Raw genomic sequence first — 21,158 nt, forward strand, 5'->3', positions numbered from 1 at the left:
AATGATCTTTTCAAAATTGCGGAACAATTGTTTCGATCTAAATCAATTTTGGAACAATGAGATCTTTTGTAGCTGTAGGAAACGCATCAGCCTTTCGTAGGTATAAAACTGAGTGCCTACCTCGGAATCGATATCAGTTTCGATTTATCTATTCGAGCCAAAGCAAGCAAAAATGACCGGCCGCGGCAAAGGAGGAAAAGGACTCGGAAAAGGAGGCGCCAAGCGGCATCGCAAGGTTCTGCGAGACAACATCCAGGGCATCACGAAGCCCGCCATCCGTCGACTGGCTCGCCGTGGAGGTGTGAAACGAATCTCCGGTTTGATCTACGAGGAAACGCGAGGAGTGCTGAAGGTGTTTCTGGAGAACGTGATCCGAGATGCTGTGACCTACACGGAGCATGCCAAACGCAAGACCGTCACCGCCATGGATGTGGTTTACGCGCTGAAGCGGCAAGGGCGCACTCTGTACGGCTTCGGAGGTTAGGTTGCGGAATTTGGAACCTTTGCGTTAAAAAACAGCCCTTTTCAGGGCTACGAAATAAATCACACGGAAGAGTTGAGAATTTTGATTTTCTTTTGAAAGTCCTCGAGATGAAGCACGTTTGAGTGCATTTTCGTAACTACGTAACATTCGCACTGTCAGGGACACAAACCGCCAGAAACAGAAGACAACAAAAATATCAAATTTCTATAATAGAATTGAAGTCTTCCATGAATGCCTTATGATTCTTTAAAAATAGAATAGAAATTGACAATTTCAAACAGCGAATGATGAACACTAACTAAACCAATGCACTAGCAATAAATAATTGGAAAATCTATCGCAATCCAAAAAATATCCACAAAATATAAAAATTTCCATAAAAAAGTACAAAAAAATGGAAAAAATCTCAAAGATCATAAATGCATCTAAAGAATACTTACGAAACATTCTGGAAAACATCAGCAACGTTTCTTTACTTCTCGCAATGAAACGTTGAAAATACTGCAAATTTGTTAAATCAACAGAGAACATTAATAAATATTACCTCTTCAGTAAATATAGTTTCCAGAATAAAATATCTCCCAAAATTTCATAAACAAGAAACTATACGATGAATTGTAGAATAATTATTTTCCTTACTTCTTCTTCTTCTTCTTCTTATTGGCATTACATCCCTACACTGGGACAGAGCCGCCTCGCAGCTTAGTGTTCATTAAGCACTTCCACAGTTATTAACTGCGAGGTTTCTAAGCCAGGAATTTCCTTACTTACCGCTGTTGAAACGTTCTACGTTTGTTAATACTACCTACAAATTTGTATAATCAACAGAAAAAAATAACAAATATTAACTCTTCAGTGAATTTAGTTTTGTAGTCCTGAAAAGGACTGTTTTTTATCGAAAAAGAAGAAGTCTGGTTCTTCGCCGGGATCATAATCAAATTCACTTCTTAGCGGCAGTCTTCTTCGGAGCAGGTTTCTTAGCAGAAGCTGCCTTTTTCGGTTTCGGTGCCTTTGGCTTCTTCGCGGCCACCTTTGACGGCTTGGTGGCCTTCTGTTTGGAAACAACGGCGGACTTCTTCGCGACTCCTGTCGTCTTGGTCGTCGTTTTGGCCCTGCTCGCTTTGGGCGCTTTCACCGCCGGTTGCTTTTTAACGGTCGATTTCTTGTCGGTTCCCTTTTTGGCCTTCTTATCACCAACCACTTCCTTGCCTACCTTCTTCCGCTTCGCGTCTTCGACTTTCTTCGGCTTCTTCTCCGCGACCGCCTTGGTGTCTTTCAATTTGAACGATCCAGTAATTCCGGTTCCCTTGGTCTGCACCAGAGTGCCCTTCTCGACGCCAGTTTTGATCGCCTTCCGGATCAGGAACGACAGCTTGGCCACATCGCACTCGTAGTTGACGCCGATGTACTTCTTGATGGCATACAGCGACGATCCCCTGCGCTCCTTCAGGCTTCCCAAGGCGGCGGTGAGCATTTCGTTCACCGGGGGATGGGTGGATGGCTTCCGGGCGGCTTTGGGCTTCTTCGGGACCTTGGTAACAGCTGCTGAGGCTGGAACTGCGGCGGCAACTTCGGCAACGGCTTCGGTCATCTTCGGTTCTCAGTTCAAGCTGACTTATACGTTGGGAATAAACGAATATGAATGCAAAGAATAACCATCGTTGTGGCTGAACGCTGATGTCCGTGCTTGGGATTCATAAAGTACGAGGCTAGTTTAAGTTTTACCTAATAACGTTAAAATAATCAGATTTTTTTTGTTATAAATTTGATTTTTAGATTATCTAAGCAAGATATCAATGTTCACGCAATGCTGAAATGTAATCTGAATAGTCGTTATGTTAACAAGTTCTGCTATATTTAAGCATAGTTGCTAGAATTTTATTAAAGATCGTTCCTGTACCAGCACTGTATCGATTTATCATTGACATTTTCCGAGAAAAACTTTATAAATATCTTCAAAATAGTTTAGAGTATGTTATGACAATTTCCGAATGAGAATAGTAGTCCCTAATTTCCATAATTTCACAATAATGAATTAACAACAATCAAATAATTTGTGTAATTTGAATTTCAAACATTGAACATTGGGTTGTTATTTCCTTGATTATGGCAGTGCTTGATTTATTTCAAAAATGTAATTGAAATACTTGTTTGCTACTGCAATTAAATGTTATGGATTTTTTTTAAATTTCTTTATTGCAACACTGCTCTTGATTCGATCCCAGGCAACGCCGTTGGCATTTTCTAAGATGAAAAATGTCTGGTCACGCCTTCATTGGGATAGGAAGTACAGCGGCAGGACCAGTTCCATGTGTAGATGGGTCCATGTGTAGGAGTCGTATTGTTGGATGAAAAATAAATTGATTTTAAATTTTCAGAAATTCGCTTCCAAATGCCAAGCACATTTAAACAAAGCTCGATATGCAAATAATAGATCTTTACGAGATCAGACAGATCATAAAATCTCAGATTGATCTACCTTGCTGTGATTGTGCCTTTATCGTGCATCATTAAACAATCATTTGCCAGTACATTAGTGAAACTGAAAGTGATTCCGAAACTATGTACCGACAACATAATAAGCAGACAGTTAAAGCGAGACAAAACATAAGACAAAAAACGAACCAATTATTTTTTCCCTGAAGAAGACACTAAACCCGTGTCGAAACGTCGAACGAATGAAAATACTGTATGAGACTGCGTAGCCGTTAATTAATGATCTATGGTTAAACCTCATAGTCGTCTCCAAAAATTGCGGTCAGCATAATATAACATGTATAGAAATATAACAATAAACTTTTTACTTTGCCATTACTTTACAAAAGGCTAGATAATTTGCTGATCTATTGAAACGAATCTCTCAAAAAGTGGGCTTCGAATCATTCACTCACTTCAAAAATCTGGATCATTTTAACCTACAAATCTAACTCACTGAGACTGAAAATTCGCACCACTGACTGTCCTAGTGTGGAGCTCAGTACGCTTCTACATGATTTTAGATCAGACGACCTGATCTCAAAAACGTTTTGGAAGGTTTAAGATGTATCATTATTTTATATCTGACGACTTGAACTGAAGAACGGGTTGGATGGCCTTAGGTGTATAGGAATGCAGCAATCGTGACAAAATCGGGTCGAAAACATGATAAAATCGGGACGTGATAAAATCGGGTGGAAAAGGTGATAAAATCGGGGGTAGACAAAATCGGGGAGTGACAAAATCGGGTCGATACTGTATTCGCATTCCAAGTAGTTCTTGTTGTCTTAGGTTCCAGGTAGTATACAAACTTCATCCATATCACGTACGAAATTGTTGATGCCTTGGAAATGCAAAATGTGAATAAATTGGAACGAGATAGCTTGACGCCAAAAACGCAAGGAAAAAACGGGCTAATATAGCGAAGATCATGTACCGTTTTATTATAGTTATTCGTGTAAGCCTAGAAGCCTTACTCCATAAATTTCTAGGACGGCCATTAGCATATGCCATGAACGCATTTTATTCTATGGACCACAAAGGACAAGTACCAAATTTAAAACAGGTTGATATATCTCTGGTTTAGCATGTAGATCCTAACGTCTTACTTCCGGGATTTCTCGGATGGCCATAAAAATTTGAAATAACGCATTCTATTCTACGTACTACAAAGGGCATGTTTAACTTTTCAAACAGGCCAAACAATCTCTAGTTAAGCGTGCAGGTCTTTTCCAGGGTTTTCTTGGATGACCATCAATCTATGGACGCTTTTTATTCTATATATTTACCGTTTTTGAAACAAGCCAAAAGATCTCTGATTACGCGTGTAAATCTAAAAGGCCTTCTCCATGATTTACCACAAAGGGCATATGCCTCTTTTGAAACAATTCGAAAGATCTCTGGATACGCGTGTAGATCTTAAGGCCTTTTTCGGGGTTTTCTTGGATGAGCATGAATTTATGCAATGGACGCATTCTATTCTATGTACCACAAAGGGGTTGTACCACTTTTGAAACAAGCCGAAAGATCTCTGGTTACGCGTGTAGATCTCAAGGCCTATTCCAAAGTTTTCTTGGTTGACTGTGAACCTATGCAATGGACGCATTCTATTCTATGTGCCACAAAGGGGTTGTACCACTTTTGAAACAAGTCGAAAGAGCTTTTGTTACGCGTGTAGATCTTAAAGCCTATTCCAGAGTTTTCTTGGATCATCGTGTACCTATGTAATGGACGCATTATATTCTTTGTACCACAAATGAGTTGGACTACTTTTGAAACAAGCCGAAAGAGCTCTGGTTACGCGTGTAGATCTTAAGGCCTATTCCAGGGTTTTCTTGGGTGACCATGAACCTATGCAATGGACGCATTATATTCTTTGTGCCACAAAGGGGTTGTACTACTTTTGAAACAAGTCGAAAGAGTTCAGGTTACGCGTGTAGATCTTAAGGCCTATTCCAAAGTTTTCTTGGGTGACTATGAACCTAAGCAATGGACTCATTCTATTCTATGTGCCACAAAGGGGTTGTTCCACTTTTAAAACAAGCTGAAAGAGCTCTAGTTACGCATGTAGATTTTAAGGCCTATTCCAGAGTTTTCTTGGATCACCGTGAACCTATGCAATGGACGCATTGTATTCTTTGTACCACAAAGGGGTTGTACCACTTTTGAAACAAACCGAATGAGCTCTGGTTACGCGTGTAGATCTTGAGGTCTATTCCAGGGTTTTCTTGGGTGACCATGAACCTATGCAATGAAAGCATTCTATTCTATGTACCACAAAGGGCTTGTACCACTTTTGAAACAAGTCGAACGAGCTCTGGTTACGCGTGTAGATCTTAAGCCCTATTCCAGAGTTTTCTTGGATCACTATGAACCTATGCAATGGACGCATTCCATTCTATGTACCACAAAGGGGTTGTACTACTTTTGAAACATGACGAAATATCTTTGGTTACGCGTGTAGATCTTAAAGCCAATTCCAGGTTTTCTAGGATGATTATGAACTTAGGCAATGGACGCATTCCATTCTATGTACCACAAAGGGGTTGTACCACTTTTGAAACAAGTCGAAAGATCTTTGGTTACGCAGATCTTAAGTAGATCTTAAGGCCTATTCCAAAGTTTTCTTGGGTGACTATGAACATATGCAATGGTTGCATTCTATTGCTATGACTATAAGCAAAAGACGCATTCTATTCTACGTACCACAAAGGGCATGTACCACTTTTAAAACAATCCAAAAGATCTCTGGTTACGCGTGTAGATCTTAAGGCCTTTTCCAGAGGTTGCATTCTATCCAATGTATCACAAAACACAGGTCCAAGCTTCCGGAGGTTCTTGAAAAACTTTAAAGCATTGAAAATGATGGTGAACGTCTTACTGTGTCTCATCAAGGATCTTTATCACTTATGACTTCTTGATTTCTTGGCGTACCAAGAACATCTTAAGGCCTCAGCGCTAAAACAATGGGACGACCATGATAACGAAAACAATTTAGACGAACCTAATACCGAAATAGGTAAAAGACACATTTTAAGACTAAAACTGCGTTAAATATCAAGCTTTGCTTACCTAAAAGATTGCAAACTTTGTTTACGCTCCAAATTCCAAATAACGCTCCCTCTTTTTACGCCCTAAATTCGAAATAACGCTCCCTCTTTTTACGCCCTAAATTCGAAATAACGCCCCCCCTTTTTACGCTCTGATTAGATTTTCTGCTGAAAATACAAACAATTTTATTTTTGAAATTACAAAGACCTTCTGTAAGTAATTCCAAAGATTGCTTGAAAATATTTTCCAAATTTTGTAAAAACTTATAGATTTTTCTGGAGAAGTTCATTAGATTTTTCATGCGAAATTCAAAAGATTCTTCTTTTAATGTCTTGAAAATATTCCGAAAAATGCAAAAAAAATCTTAGAAAAACGTCACGAAAATCGCCACGCCGATTCACGCCGCCGCCGCCGCCGGCTAAAATGACTTTTGGCGTGACGCCGAAAACGCCGCCGCCGACGAATATCGGACCGGCGCACACCTCTAGTCAAGATGCATTTTTTTGTACTGCTTGTCATTTCATGTGACGTTTACTTTTATCATGTTTTATATTTTCTCCAGAAACTAGAACTAATTTGCTGATCATTGCTGGCTGTAGATCGAGAATCCATTAAAACTACGCAGAAATATGGCCGTTTCCGTAAAAACGGTTCCGGGAATATGATTAAATGATAACAGATCGGAGAAATGCAACTATGGGTATCTATCTATCTTCATGGCTTTGAGAGACGATAATTACAGAAACATTTCGAGGGTGATAGTATTCACTACTTTATAGCAGGTTCCAGGGGCTTTCGAGGAGGGGCCGGTTTTTTAACCAACTGGAACCATGCATTTATGTGTGTCAAAATTCATGTTTTCCCAAGACGATGAAAATAAAATCTATATCTATATTAAAGATACATTCCCAGGGAAAATATGTAGGGGTACCTCGAGCCATGTCCCTGAAGGGGTATCGCATAACGAAAAGGTTGAAAACCACTGCCTAAGGAGAATTTATTCGGAAATTTCTGTATGATTTCATTTGGAAATAACTTTAGGAATGTCTGCGGAAATGGGAATTCCTTCAAACTTTTTTGAAGTTTGAACTTTGCTTCAGCAATCATTTCACAATTTTTTTTAAATTCTTTCAGTATTCCTTAAGAAACCCTTTGGAAACTCAAGAAATTATTGAAGTTCTTACGAATTTTTTTCAGAACTTCGTCAAGGAATTCTATCGATTTTTAAAAATTCCCCCAGAAATTAGGAATTCCTTCATTCAGAATTTTTTTAAGGATCATACGGAAATCACGTTTTTTCGTAAATTTCATCAAGAAGTTCCTATGAAATTTTCTTCAGAAACTCTTCCGGAAATTCGGAAATTTCAGAAAAAAAAATCCTATGGTTTTACTAAAAGAATTTCCGGGAGGAAGTTTTTATGGTATTTCCTAGCAACCCTATAACCAGAGACCGGCGGAGTGAAAAACTGTCGAAACGGCAACGTATGAAAAGGTGTGATATCGTGGAAATAATACTGGCATCACTTGAACTTTTTGCTTGCCTCTTATGGGTGAAAAAAGTAAACAAGTCGATTTGGAACCGCTTTTGACGGTTCGATTGGAAACAAGATGGTGTCTTTGCCGATCTCTTATTCTAGTATTTCTAGTATTTCCAAAAGAAAATTCAAAGGAATTTGAAAGGATTTTCCAAAAACAAATCTAAAAGAATCTCGGATCAATTTTTTTTTGCGAAATTCGTAAAGGAATTTTCGAACAAATTTTCGAAATATTCTTAGAATTGCTTCTTTGAACTCTCAAAAGAATGTCTTCATGATTCTCCGAAGTAATTTCCAGAAGATTTTCTGGAAAAATTCCTAGACTAAATTAAAAAAAAAACACTCAAAATCTTTGACAAATTCAAGGTCGGAAATGTCTTCAGCAGTTCCTTTGTGACTTCCGTTAGCTAATCGTTCGGAAACTCCAAATTCCTGAAATTTTGTCCTAGATTTGTGGAAGGGATTTTTGCTAGAAATTCCGGAGGAATTACCGGCAAAATTTCTGAGGGAATGGAATTACCAATGGTATCCGAAGGAATATCTGAAATTAATTTTGGATTGGAAGTTTTTGGAAGAACAATGCAAAGAATATCCAGAGACTATTATCAATAAATTAGACGGTTGTATTGCATTTTAAAGACGATAGAATGCAATAAAAATTTCGTAATATATGAAATTGTCCGACATTTTTTTAGAATTATTTATTGCCTGACTCTTACTACCCAAGTAACAATTAAGGTTGTATCAGAGTTTTATAGCGTTCTTCAAAACCTAATCTAAAAACCTTCCATGCAGTCCTCGCAGTTTCCACAACCTCCTGTAGATTTCTATAAAACCATGTTACAGCCTGGCCCAGTTTTATTGCAATCATTAAAACCTAATATGCGTTCCAGTTCAGAACCAACGGTTTTATAATATACTTCAAGTCTCACATAAAACATGTAACATAAAACCTCCTCTAGACTTGGTGGTTTTGAGAACCACTATATTGAGATTCTCACGTCCGAATGTGTGAGTGGCGATAAAAGGAAAACAAACACTCCTAGATGGTGCTACTCAGCAAAGTTTGGGTAAAAATGAGTATATTTCCATATATTTTTTGACTCCTTCGCAACCATTGTGATGACTCGATCAATTTTGAGGTTATGAGCAGAAGGAAAACAAACATGTATTTACACATGCCGAATTGCACATCAGTGTGCGAGCGTTAAACGTCACTCATCTCTATAACCATGATACAACCACTTCATGACTATGATACAACAACAAATAAGCCGATAATGAAATAGTTGTCAACTCTCAGGTTGATTATTTGTTTATTGTTTGTACTCGAAAAACATATGCTTTTCTTCCTGCAATATATGGATTACCTGTCAACAACAAAAATAAAAGAATTATTATCAGCCAGTTCAATAAAAGTTCATATCTGGCTTTGAGTCACTCAAATTGAGTGTTCTATGCATGTTTGAAGGCATGCCAGGGAACCATGATAAGTAATCAGTATTTTAACAATGCGCTTCGTTAATTCCCGCATAGAAAAAAACCATTCCGTCTAATGTACTGAACTGATTATAAACTCATTTTAATACACACCGTTAACATTTACGTTGTTGTTCATTTACATTAATACCATAATTGCTTTTCAGGATTATGATTATTCAGATTATTAACTACATCATTTGCACAACAGTACATATGGTTAAAGCTCGGAGAATAGTTGATGAATAATTGTATATAATCCGTCTATCGAAAGATGTTGACACTTTCCGTTCGGTGCATCGTATTTATTGTTAAAAAAAGTTCAGTACATCAAGTTGGTTCAAGTGCTGCAATTAAAATTCCATCCAAGTGAAATGAATAATGGTAAGTTTAACTTATTTGCATTTGTTATTCTCTTGCTTATTATTCGTTGTTTGTTTTATTTTAAGGCTGACTTGCAGGGCTTGTTACCAACGCCCTAAATTTTCGGAACACCAAAATTTCCGGTGGCCTATGGTGCAGAATTTTGTTTGGCTTGATCAACCTTCCCTAAAATGGGGAACAGACGCTGTTGTGAGTCGCTTCTAACATGGAGAACAGACGTTCGATTAGATTTGGACCCCAGGAAAGGATCAAACCTCCCACCTTCCCTGTCAGCGTACGACCCTAGTTCCCACCGGAGTTGGTGATCCGATCTTCCCTAAGGTGGCTCGTACACCGGCCAGCACCACGGGGATGTAGGGATAGGACGATGGGAGTTGCTGGGTAAGAGGCTGAGGGCCACGAAATTGGGTCTATTTTATTCCTTCAGGGGCGCGAAGTAACAATGTGCAATGAAGATTCCATCCAAGTGGAATGAATAATGGTAAGCTCGATGGTAAGTTTAAAAGATTTGAATTTGTTATTCTCTTGCTGATTATTCGTTGCTTCTTTTACTTTAAGGCTGACTAGCAGGGCTTGTCACCAACCCCCTGAATTTTCGGAAGTGCACAATTTTGCTTGAAGATCCTCGCCGGCACTCGGACGATGATCAGCCTCTCCTAAAATAGGGAACAGACGCTGGTGTGAGCCGCTTCTAACATAGAGAAAAGACGCTCGATTAGCTTTGGACCCCAGGAAAGGATCAAACCTCCCCCTTCCCTGTCAGCGTACGATCCTAGTTCCCACCGGAGTTGGTTACCCGATCTTCCCTAAGGTGGCTCGTATGCTTTACCATCCATTTGCCGTGATTTAAATCTATTTTTTTTATTATCTTATAAGTTTTATTGAATTTTTTAAATAAATTGTCTGTAAGTTGATGTCTCGGTTGATATAAATGATTATTAAGATGAAAGAAATTGAAAATAAATTCTGAAGCAATAATATAACGCAAGGGGTACCGTTGTACAAATTCTCCTTATATGCTCCGATTATAACTTTAAAATAAGACTTATTGTTCGAATCTCGTAAAGCGGATGATATCTCAACATTATGTTGTATAATATGAGGAAAATTTTGTTCGAGAAAATGACCGATTTTTTATAGTAGCATAACTTAACCGCCCTTTTCCACATAATGTAAATTGGTGAAATACAATTTATCGTATTGGTGAAATACCATCTATCGTATTGTTGAAACAATTTGAGGTAGTGTAGACGTATTGTTGCGATAGATGATTTGTACTCTTTTCAAAGTATTGTTTGGAATGGTTTTGAATTATATGGGAGACAGTAATGTAATAGTCCAGAACTATGCGGGTTTGTTATTATTTAGAATTTTTCAAGTTTAATTAATTGCCTTAGTTAATTACTTTAAAATAATTTCAATGAATAATCACTTTGGTTGATCAAATAATCAAAGCATTGTTCCTAAAACTTATTAGGATGTCCAATTTTACCGTTTAAAGATAAAACAGAAATTTGCATGATATTTCGATTTTGAAATTCATTATTTTTTCATATCGGCGACATTTTTTCGAATAAAACTTTGATTGCATAAAAAATCACTCTATATAACCATCACTCCTGAACTGGCCCTTTTTGGGCATTTCAAACACCTAGAGGTTTTATCTTGACATTTTTCAAGACCATGTTACGACTGGCAAGTTTTATCTTGGCCAAACCTAAAGCTTGGTAGTTTTATATATAATGACAACATGACAATGTAGACAGATATAAAAAAAAATCATAAACAAACTTTTTCTGCCCTCGGCATCGAATGCAAGTACTTTTAAAAATAAGTATTTCCATTAAAAAGCATATACACCCAGGTTTTTTTTACACGGTTTGGTTTTGGTCGTTTAAGACCTTCAGTGTCAATGAAGCAATGAGTTAACCCCACCAAAAAAATCACAAAAAATCAAACCTGGGTGTAGTGGCAATTGTTAAATGGTATATTTAGTACCATTAAAGTATTTTAAAGTGTTTTTTAAAGTCTCGCTTAACTTTTCAAAAGGACCTAAGTAACAATTTTTTCATGAATTAATTTGAGTACTGCAATCAAAAGCTTTCATGTTGTTCTGTTGATTGCGCTATTCAAATTAATTCATGAAAAAATGTTACTTAGGTCCTTTTGAAAAGTTAAGCGAGAAGTGTTTGGCAAAGCATGTATGGATTAAATACATATTTTCATACCCCTCATGAGCAAATGCTGTTTGAACAGTTTTTTCAACGACTTAAATATATAAGAGAACTGCTCCTGGATTTCAACTCATGGCTCCGATGTTCATCCCATTGAAAGCAGAGCAATGGAAAGGTATTTGATTTGTGATTTTTTTCAGCAGGAGTTCGCATGTTGACAAAAAGATGTAAGTGTTTGGTTTTGTTAATTGTGTGTATCAAAGAGATTTTGTATACAAGAAGATAGCCACTAGGAGCAACCACCTTAACTGCTACCAACCACACACCAAGCTTCTTCAACCCACCACCAGGAGCCGCAGGATACGGAGTTGGGAGCGGCCATGATGGGTTGCACAATGAATTATTGGCAGTGGCTGATTTTCTACCCGCCGCAGCCACATCCAGGCGCTATAGTATATGCACAAATAGCCAGCAAGAGTTAACCGCCAGAAATTTGTATGGCGAAAGACATCTAACGCTGGTTTTCTCAAAATTAGGAACTTTTCATGAACAACTATTTGGTACCGGTTATGAGGGATGGTGTCCGCTACTACGCCTACCAAATATTTTTTCGATTAAGGTGCTTAATTTTGAGAAATCGGACCTTAGATGCCTTTCGCCATACTGATTTCAGAAAGTTAACTCCTAGTGTGCCGCTGTAAGCACGCTCAAAGCAGGCGATTCATTGGGTGGCACGAAAAAGGGATGGAGACTGTGAAAAGTCGATGACCGGAGATGGGGTCATGAACCCGGCAGTTGTGAACAAGACTAGATGTGCGAAGCGCTCATTAGAAGTTGACCGGAGATGGGGTCATGAACCCGGCAGTTGTGAACAAGACTAGATGTGCGAAGCGCTAATTAGAAGTCTAAATACAAACAGTTTTAACCCTTTATAAGGCAGTGGCAACCAGGGTTGTTAATCGTTAATTTATCGTTATCGCCGATAAAGTTGATTGTGATCAACGTTATCGGTTGCTACGATAACGATGAATCAACTGAATTATTATCGTAGTTCGATAATTTAACGTAAGTTAACTCGATAAATTAGCGATAATGTGGTTACTAGATTACGCGAATAAAGTTGGTGAAAAATTTTGACAGAAGTCGAGAATGGAACAAATTGTTTGCAGCTGGTTGATCAGAGTTAATTTTGATTGAAGCGGGGCACTCTAAAATTATTGCTCAATGCATGCTGCTCTACGAAACGATGAGAAGTGAGGTGCTCTGTTGGTGGTTAGCGTTTTTTAGATGTCATCGACAATATATTGGGATCCAAGTACTAGAAATTAATTTGATGCAGCGATCCGTAGTGCTGCATTCCAGGCAGCACCAGTGCCAAGTGAATATTTTCTCAACAGATTGGTGGTCTAACCTCGTCACCTATGATTTGGTTAGACTAAGGAGTTTAGTCTAAACTGTGAGTCATAAAATATTCATCAAACTGGGTGCTCCGGATCTCCAAAACAGAAGCTTTGTTTATAATGCTAGATTAAACATAAGTATAGGTAGACATTAAAAATGCTCTCAGATTCTCTACTATGGAGAACTGCGATTCTGTAAGAATTTTAATGATTGAACGAAATAATGTGTTGGTCAATTCGGTGACCTCCTTGAATCCCAATTTAATTCCAAAATTTAAAAGCATTCTCGAATATTGTAAGGCGATACAATATTTTTAAAATAGATATTGCAAAACCAGCTTGTGAATATTTGCACTTCAAACTGTAGTACATGTTACAGTTAACTCGATAATTATCGATAAATCAACGAATACTCGATAACGATAACGTTAATTCAACGCTCATTTTATCGTCAACGAAGCATTATCGTAAAAGTGTTATCGTTATCGAAGTTGGCGTTAAATTAACGATGATATTTTATCGATTAACAACCCTGGTGGCAACTATATTGCCACCAACAAATTATATGTTTTTCTATTTATCAAAAAAATCTCTACTTATTAATTCCAATGTAGTTGCTTTATTTGCTTCCTAGTTACACCCCAGATGAAATTTAAGCCATAAAAAAATTGAAATGTCTATTTGAGAACAGTTTTTTTACGAACAAATCGTAAGTTTCGAGTGGAAGAAGGATTTTCAGTTCTAATTCGTTAAAAAGACGACAAACATATATTTTTTCCCGTTGGTATTAATTAGGGTTGCTGATGTTTAAACATCGAAACGTTTCCCGATGAAAACAAATCCTATTCTGCTTTTGTGCGATGATTAAATGTCAGCAAGCTCTATTATTTTGAATCTCCTGTGTTAGATTATTACGTTATAAGCGTGAAAAAAGCTTTACCTTTCTGTATATTTGGTTTTTGGATTTTTGACGAAATTGTGTTTTTTTCCCAAGGGTCCCCCCTTGGGAACAAAAGCGTAAATTTTTTTTTTCACTTATAATGCGTTTTCCGACTAGGACTCTTCACCAAAAAAAGTAACGTGCCTTGATTTGACTGGTTTTACGTAAAACCTAATTTTTAAAAATCTTTTATTTATTTTTTTGTTGCCTGTTTTCCCGCTTGCCGGGCAGTGGCAACTATATTGCCACCAATTTTTCAATGTTTCTGAACTGTTTAATGTATAACAAACATACATTTGAGTTTAATACCATGTCAACATTGTGTCCTATTGTTAGGATGACCATATGAATTTTTCACAAAGGAGGACACTTTACTAGAATCATGACAAAAGGAGAACATTTAGTTGAAAAAGGAGGAAAATGACCAAATTCAAAATCTTGTATTTTGACATACCTTATTTGAAGAATTTAAATTGATTTAGAAAAGACTATTATGAATTGAATAGGGAACAGACGGCTTTGGCAGGTTTTGTTCTATTATTGGCAGGGGGTTTTAGTCGACCGAATTTTATGAAATTTGGCCACAATATTCTTTGATATGCAATGCTTTGTTTGGGCCAAATTTGAGCATAATCAGTCATAAAAAACCCCTGCCAATAATAGAACAAAACCTGCCAAAGCCGTCATTACCCCTAGTTAGTCCTTGAAAATTCAGATTGTGAGAGGAGAAATGCGTGCTATTCTGTATAAACTATTTATTCTTATCTCGAATGCATTTTTTGCCCTCTATGTTATGCATGAAATACTGTTATGTAGATAATAAAATACAGACCAAAAATGAAAAAGGTTTTTCAATGCGAGTCAAGTATTTTAACTTAATTCAACTTAATTTTCTTATCCATTTCTGATACAGAAGTTCAGCCTGTATTTTATGATCTACATGACAGTATTTCATCCATAACATAATAGGCAAAACAGCACGCATTTCTCCTTTCCTATTCTGATTTTTTTCAGCATAATTAATTCAAACAAAATATTGCTTGTTGTTCGTGACAAAACTTGATATGTTTAAGGACTAGCTATTCAATTAATTATTTTCATCTATATTAAAAACTTAATTATCCAGTTTGGATATGGGTCTACACAATACAAGCTTCGCAAAGTTATGTCGAATGGTTATACTGCCGTTCTACGCATAATTGTCCCATGTACATAGGAAATCCCAGCAAACATGGGACAAATATGCACATGACGGCAGTATAGGCCAGTCAGCGAAAGTTTCGGGATACGCATCATTATTCCATCCTATTCCACAGAACAGGAAGCTTAAATTTATACGCAAGTGAAGCGATACCAAACTTTAATACTTCTTGTATAATTCATTTACGAAGATTGTATAATAACTGATATTTGCAAGCGAAAAATTAAATTTATTTTGCTAACTACTGCTGGTGCTTTTGTCTTTTGCTTGTTACATGTGGAAGCGTAATATGGAAAAAGTACGTACTGTGCATTTTTTTTAGAAAATTGATAAAATTTTGAAAAAGGAGGACATCCGGTTTTAGTTGAAAAAGGAGGACATGTCCTCCTTTAGGATACCATATGGTCACCCTACCTATTGTTGTTTTTTGTTAATTTATTGTTTAGATTCGTCTGCCTTATAAAGGGTTAAGTTACAAGATTGTGAGCAGAAGGAGGAAAATCAGGACCCCGTTGTTCTACCGTGGTGTCTCTATTTCGACCGTTGTATCTGCGATACGGCCCCAGTTCCCGGGGAGTCCTTGTGCCGTCCTAGAACCCCTTCGCCGGGTAGATTCCGGCACCGTTATTCGCCGAAGACCGATCCGTCAACATATCGGTAGTCTAGGACGCGCAGCTGGATCGTCAACTATCCGCCGACGAACCCTTGGTGCCACCCACGACGCGGAACGTGACCAGACGTGGTTGAAGCCATCCGTAGAAGACAGAAAGAGAGCAGAAACGCGGAGAAGGAGAGGAAGTGGTTGTGGAGTGAAGGAAGGGGCCCCGCATTGTAAGGTTAGCTAGTGGATAAGGAAGTGGGAGGAAAGTTAGAAGAAGTGTAGCCAATAAAAGCGTGAAATTAGATGAAAAGTGCTGGTAGGTTTTCCTTTATTTATGTGCGAAAATTCCCTGTCCCGCGGTAAACTTACGAGAGTGTGCCGACCCTGAGGCAGTTGATTCGGGGAGTCTCGGAAGTACTCCCGGTTGGCTAGAACGGCAATTACAAAGAAGCGAAGTAATTGGTGACGTATTTCTTTACTTCCCGATAAGATGAATGTATTTTCAGTGAGTGAGATGGAGATCGGAACAGTTCCCCTACATAATTCACGACATAGAAAAACTGCTAATGTTTTTTTTTTCAATTTCGACTGAAAGTGAAATGAAAAAACTTCTGTGGGTCAAACAATTTGTTCTTAAAATTTGGTTTCTATCCATAGCAGTAGTTTATAGCTTCGTATTCCTATGCAGGTCTTCTACAGGATTCAAGGTAATATGTGGGTTTTATACAGGACTCAGTGAAGCTTGCCAGCTTTATAATTCTCGATCAACACCAACATATAACTTAACTGCCAGCTTTATGTCAGTTATATTTTTTAGCTCTGAGCAGCAACACAGGAACATTATAAAACCTAAAGAGCTGTGGTTTTATATTGGAATTCAAAACGTAGTTCCCAACTACTCTTGCGGATCTAATTAAATGACAACTGTATAAAACCAAAATAAAACTTCAAGCATTTATACATGCCGCAATAAAACCTCTATAAAACTAGCATAAATCTTCGAAGCATTGAGATTGTTACTTGGGTAATGACGCCAAATTATAAATGTAGCAGTTACGTCAAAAATGCTAGTGCTCCACCATTAGCAGAGCTCTGGCGCCACCAGTGGTTGCGTTTTCGTCTATGTATCATCACGAAAATCGCGTTGTTCGTAAGAAATAATTAGTCACTTGGCAAGGCGAGTTCCAATAGAATGCAGGATAGCGGGTCTTACTTATCTTGACAGACATCCAAGGGTCTGTTGAGAGGAATTTTGATTGATGCCGAGGCCCTTTTGGAGGACAATATTGTATTGGTCTTACGAACACAATATCTTAATATTTCGCGAATTCTATAATATCACTGAGAGGCCCAAAAATTTTGCAAGCGTTTCTCACAATATTTGTTTGTGATTACATTTTTTGTATAAGAATCTAACAATTTTGCATATGCCCTGTTTCTTATACAGAATTGTTAGAAAATCTGACAGTCGTTGGTTGGGTGTACAGTAGCCTGGGACATGCTTATATGAAAACAAAAAATTTAGTCCACTATGCTCTTCGGAAGCCTTGAGGGTTCAATAATAACTATGCGGTGTTTCAGCTTGATCGGTGAAACTATATTTTAGCGCCGGCGGTTTTAATTTTCCATAGGATTTACTATGGGAAAATTTACTTTTACAAAGAAAAAATCCCAGAGATGACCTGTTTTACTCCAATGATAAATCACACTGTACACATGGGCTTGGACCTACCGCTGTACTTCCTATCCGAAGGAAGATGTGATCAGACATTTCTCATCTTAGAAAATGCCAACGGCATTGCCTGGGATCGAATGAAAAATAGTGTTGCAATAAGCAAATTAAAAAATCTTAACATTTTATTTCAATAGCAAACAAGTATCTCAATTACATTTTTGAAATAAATGAAGCACTGCCATAATCAAGAAAATAACAACCAAATGTTCAAAATTTGAAATTCAAATTATACTCTCTATTTTATTGTTGTCAATTCATAATTGTGAAATTATGGAAATTGTGGACAACTATTCTCATTCGGCAATTGTCATAGCATACTCCAAACTATTTTAAAGATATTTATAAAGTTTTTCTCGGAAAATGTCAATGATAAATCGATACAGTGCTGGTACAGAAACAATCTTTAATGAAATTCTTGTAACTATGCTAAAGAATATCAGACTTATTTGACAACACGACTATTCAGTTAACATTTGAGCACTGCGTAAACATTGATATCTTGCTTGGATAAACTAAAAATCAAAGTTATAATAAAAAATATCTGAATATTTTAACGTTATTAGGTAAAATATAAAGTAGCCTTGAACTTTATGAATCCCAAGCACGGACATCACCGTCGAACCTCAACGACTATTATTCTTTGCAATCATATTCGTTTATTCCCAACGTGTAAGTCAGCTTGAACTCTGTGAGAACCGAAGATGACCGAAGCCGTTACCGAAGTTGCCGCCGCAGTTCCAGCCTCAGCAGCTGTTACCAAGGTCCCGAAGAAGCCCAAAGCCGCCCGGAAGCCATCCACCCATCCCCCGGTGAACGAAATGCTCACCGCCGCCTTGGGGAGCCTGAAGGAGCGCAGGGGATCGTCGCTGTATGCCATCAAGAAGTACATCGGCGTCAACTACGAGTGCGATGTGGCCAAGCTGTCGTTCCTGATACGGAAGGCGATCAAAACGGGTGTCGAGAAGGGCACTCTGGTGCAGACCAAGGGAACCGGAATTACTGGATCGTTCAAACTGAAAGACACCAAGGCGGTCGCGGAGAAGAAGCCGAAGAAAGTCGAAGGCGCGAAGCGGAAGAAGGTCGGTAAGGAAGTGGTTGGTGATAAGAAGGCCAAAAAAGGAACCGACAAGAAATCGACCACTAAAAAGCCATCGGCGGTGAAAGCGCCCAAAGCGAGCAGGGCCAAAACGACGACCAAGACGACAGGAGCCGCGAAAAAGTCCGCCGTTGCTTCCAAACAGAAGGCCACCAAGCCGTCAAAGGTGGCCGCGAAGAAGCCAAAGGCACCGAAACCGAAAAAGGCCGTTCCTGCTAAGAAACCTGCTTCGAAGAAGACTGCCGCTAAGAAGTGAATTTGATTACGATCCTGGCGAAGAATGAGACTTCAACCTTTTCTTAAACAACAGTCCTTTTCAGGACTACAAAATTGAATTCACTGAAGAGTTAATATTTGTTATTTTTTTCTGTTGTTTGAACAATTTTACAATATTAATAAACGTGAAACGTTTTAACAGCGGCAAGCATGAAAATTATTTTTTCCACAATTCATCGTATAGTTTCTATAGAAGTGTTTATGAAATTTTGGGATGTATTTTTTCTGGAAACTGAAGTCACTGTAGAGGTTATAATTATTAAAGTTCTCTGTAGATTAAACAAATTTGCAGTATTTCCAACGTTTCATTGCGGAAAGTAAATAAACGTTACTGATGTCTTCCTGAATGTTTCGTATGGATTCTTTAGATGCGTTTATGATCTTTGGGATACATTTTTTTCAATGTTTGTACTTTTTTATGGAAACTTTTATATTTTTGTGGATATTTTGAAAGTTTAACGGATATTTTTTCGATTGCGATAGATTTTCCAATTATTTATTGCTAGTGCATTGGTTTAGTTAGTATTTATCATTCGCTGTTTTTAAATCACGTCGTTTGAAATTGTCAATTTCTATTCTATTACTAGAGTTCTGAGGCATTCATGGAAGACTTCAATTCTATTATAGGAATTTAATATTTTTGTTGTCCTCTGTTTCTGGCGGTTTGTGTCCCTGAGAGTGCGATGTAGTTACGAAAACGGACTCAAACGTGCTTCAACTCGAGGACTTTATTTTGCTGCCGAATTACTTGGTCTAACAGCCAACGAAGAAAATCATAATTCTCAACTCTTCCGTGTGATTTATTTCGTAGCCCTGAAAAGGGCTGTTTTTTAACGCAAAGGTTCCAAATTCCGCAACCTAACCTCCGAAGCCGTACAGAGTGCGCCCTTGCCGCTTCAGCGCGTAAACCACATCCATGGCGGTGACGGTCTTGCGTTTGGCATGTTCCGTGTAGGTCACAGCATCTCGAATCACGTTCTCCAGAAACACCTTCAGTACTCCTCGCGTTTCCTCATAGATCAAACCGGAGATTCGTTTGACACCTCCACGGCGAGCCAGTCGACGGATGGCGGGCTTCGTGATGCCCTGGATGTTGTCTCGCAGAACCTTGCGATGCCGCTTGGCGCCTCCTTTTCCGAGTCCTTTTCCTCCTTTGCCGCGGCCGGTCATTTTGCTTGCTTAGGCTCGAATAGATAAATCGAAACTGATATCGATTCCGAGGTAGGCACTCACTTTTATACTTACGAAAGGCTAATGCGTTCCCTACAGCTACAAAAGATCTCATTGTTCCAAAATTGATTTAGATCGAAACAATTGTTCCGCAATTTTGAAAGGACCATTTGTTTGCTAAAGCAGAAAGCGACTATAAAAGCAACTTTTATCGCAGTCCGCATTTCATTACCGGACTGTATTCCATCGTGCTTAGATATCTTCTTATCAAACAACGATCCAGCCATGGCACGTACAAAACAGACGGCTCGCAAATCCACCGGAGGAAAGGCCCCTCGGAAACAGCTGGCCACCAAAGCGGCTCGCAAGAGTGCTCCAGCCACCGGAGGAGTGAAGAAGCCCCATCGCTACCGACCGGGAACCGTGGCTCTGCGTGAGATCCGCCGTTATCAGAAATCGACGGAGCTGTTGATCCGCAAGCTGCCCTTCCAGCGTTTGGTCCGCGAGATCGCCCAGGACTTCAAGACCGACCTGCGGTTCCAGAGCTCGGCCGTCATGGCCCTGCAGGAGGCGAGCGAAGCCTATCTGGTAGGCCTGTTCGAGGATACGAATCTGTGCGCGATCCATGCCAAGCGTGTGACGATCATGCCGAAGGACATCCAGCTGGCTCGTCGGATCCGCGGAGAACGTGCTTAGAGGAAGAGCTGGAATGCGAAGTTGCCAAATTAAAATCCCAGGCCTGACCTACAAAACGGCCCTTTTTAGGGCCACTGACAAGCGTAAGAAGAAAGAGTTGGAAAAGTTATTTTCTTCTTGGGCCCGGTTTTTATATGTAGAGTCGTAGAATAACGATTTTTGTCAGTTTGTGAGCCTTGTTGAAAAAGAATTTTATTTACTAAGCATGAATTCTATTGGATTACAAAGATTTTTTTTTTAAAATATGCAAATCATGGAGAATTTCTAAAATTTGATAAGGGCCTTACAAATATTTTATTAAAATTGTTAAAATTCCGGCACCTCATTTTTTTCCCACACTTTCCCACACTTTCTATTTATTTCTGTTCTTTTTTTCTGTAAATTATAATTTTTGAAATATTAAATATTTCAATAGAAAATTTCTAAACAAACTCTCAATAAATCAAATTCGTCGCCCTGAA

General features: G+C 38.4%; 5 protein-coding genes across 5 annotated transcripts in view; 3 read left to right on the plus strand and 2 right to left on the minus strand.

The window, feature by feature from the left end:
* LOC134207859 (alpha-protein kinase 1-like) overlaps positions 1-21,158 on the plus strand; it is a 239,878-nt gene that overhangs the window by 103,860 nt on the left and 114,860 nt on the right. The window lies entirely within an intron of this gene.
* Positions 122-20,767, plus strand: LOC134219281 (histone H1.8-like). Its single transcript, XM_062698010.1, has 3 exons — positions 122-481; positions 18,161-18,807; positions 20,136-20,767. The coding sequence occupies exons 1-3, from the start codon at positions 173-175 to the stop codon at positions 20,695-20,697; spliced, it is 1,518 nt and encodes a 505-aa protein (XP_062553994.1). The 5' UTR covers positions 122-172; the 3' UTR covers positions 20,698-20,767.
* On the minus strand, positions 1,345-2,120 carry LOC134207854 (histone H1-like). The gene has a single exon (XM_062683805.1). The coding sequence runs from the start codon at positions 2,073-2,075 to the stop codon at positions 1,425-1,427; it is 651 nt and encodes a 216-aa protein (XP_062539789.1). The 5' UTR covers positions 2,076-2,120; the 3' UTR covers positions 1,345-1,424.
* Positions 18,112-18,885, plus strand: LOC134207853 (histone H1-like). Its single transcript, XM_062683803.1, has one exon. It carries the CDS (start codon positions 18,161-18,163, stop codon positions 18,809-18,811), a length of 651 nt encoding a protein of 216 aa, XP_062539787.1. The 5' UTR covers positions 18,112-18,160; the 3' UTR covers positions 18,812-18,885.
* Positions 19,631-20,049, minus strand: LOC134207858 (histone H4). The gene has a single exon (XM_062683809.1). The coding sequence runs from the start codon at positions 19,999-20,001 to the stop codon at positions 19,690-19,692; it is 312 nt and encodes a 103-aa protein (XP_062539793.1). The 5' UTR covers positions 20,002-20,049; the 3' UTR covers positions 19,631-19,689.

Source organism: Armigeres subalbatus, chromosome 1, assembly GCF_024139115.2.
Source record: "Armigeres subalbatus isolate Guangzhou_Male chromosome 1, GZ_Asu_2, whole genome shotgun sequence".
Taxonomy (NCBI): domain Eukaryota; kingdom Metazoa; phylum Arthropoda; class Insecta; order Diptera; family Culicidae; genus Armigeres; species Armigeres subalbatus.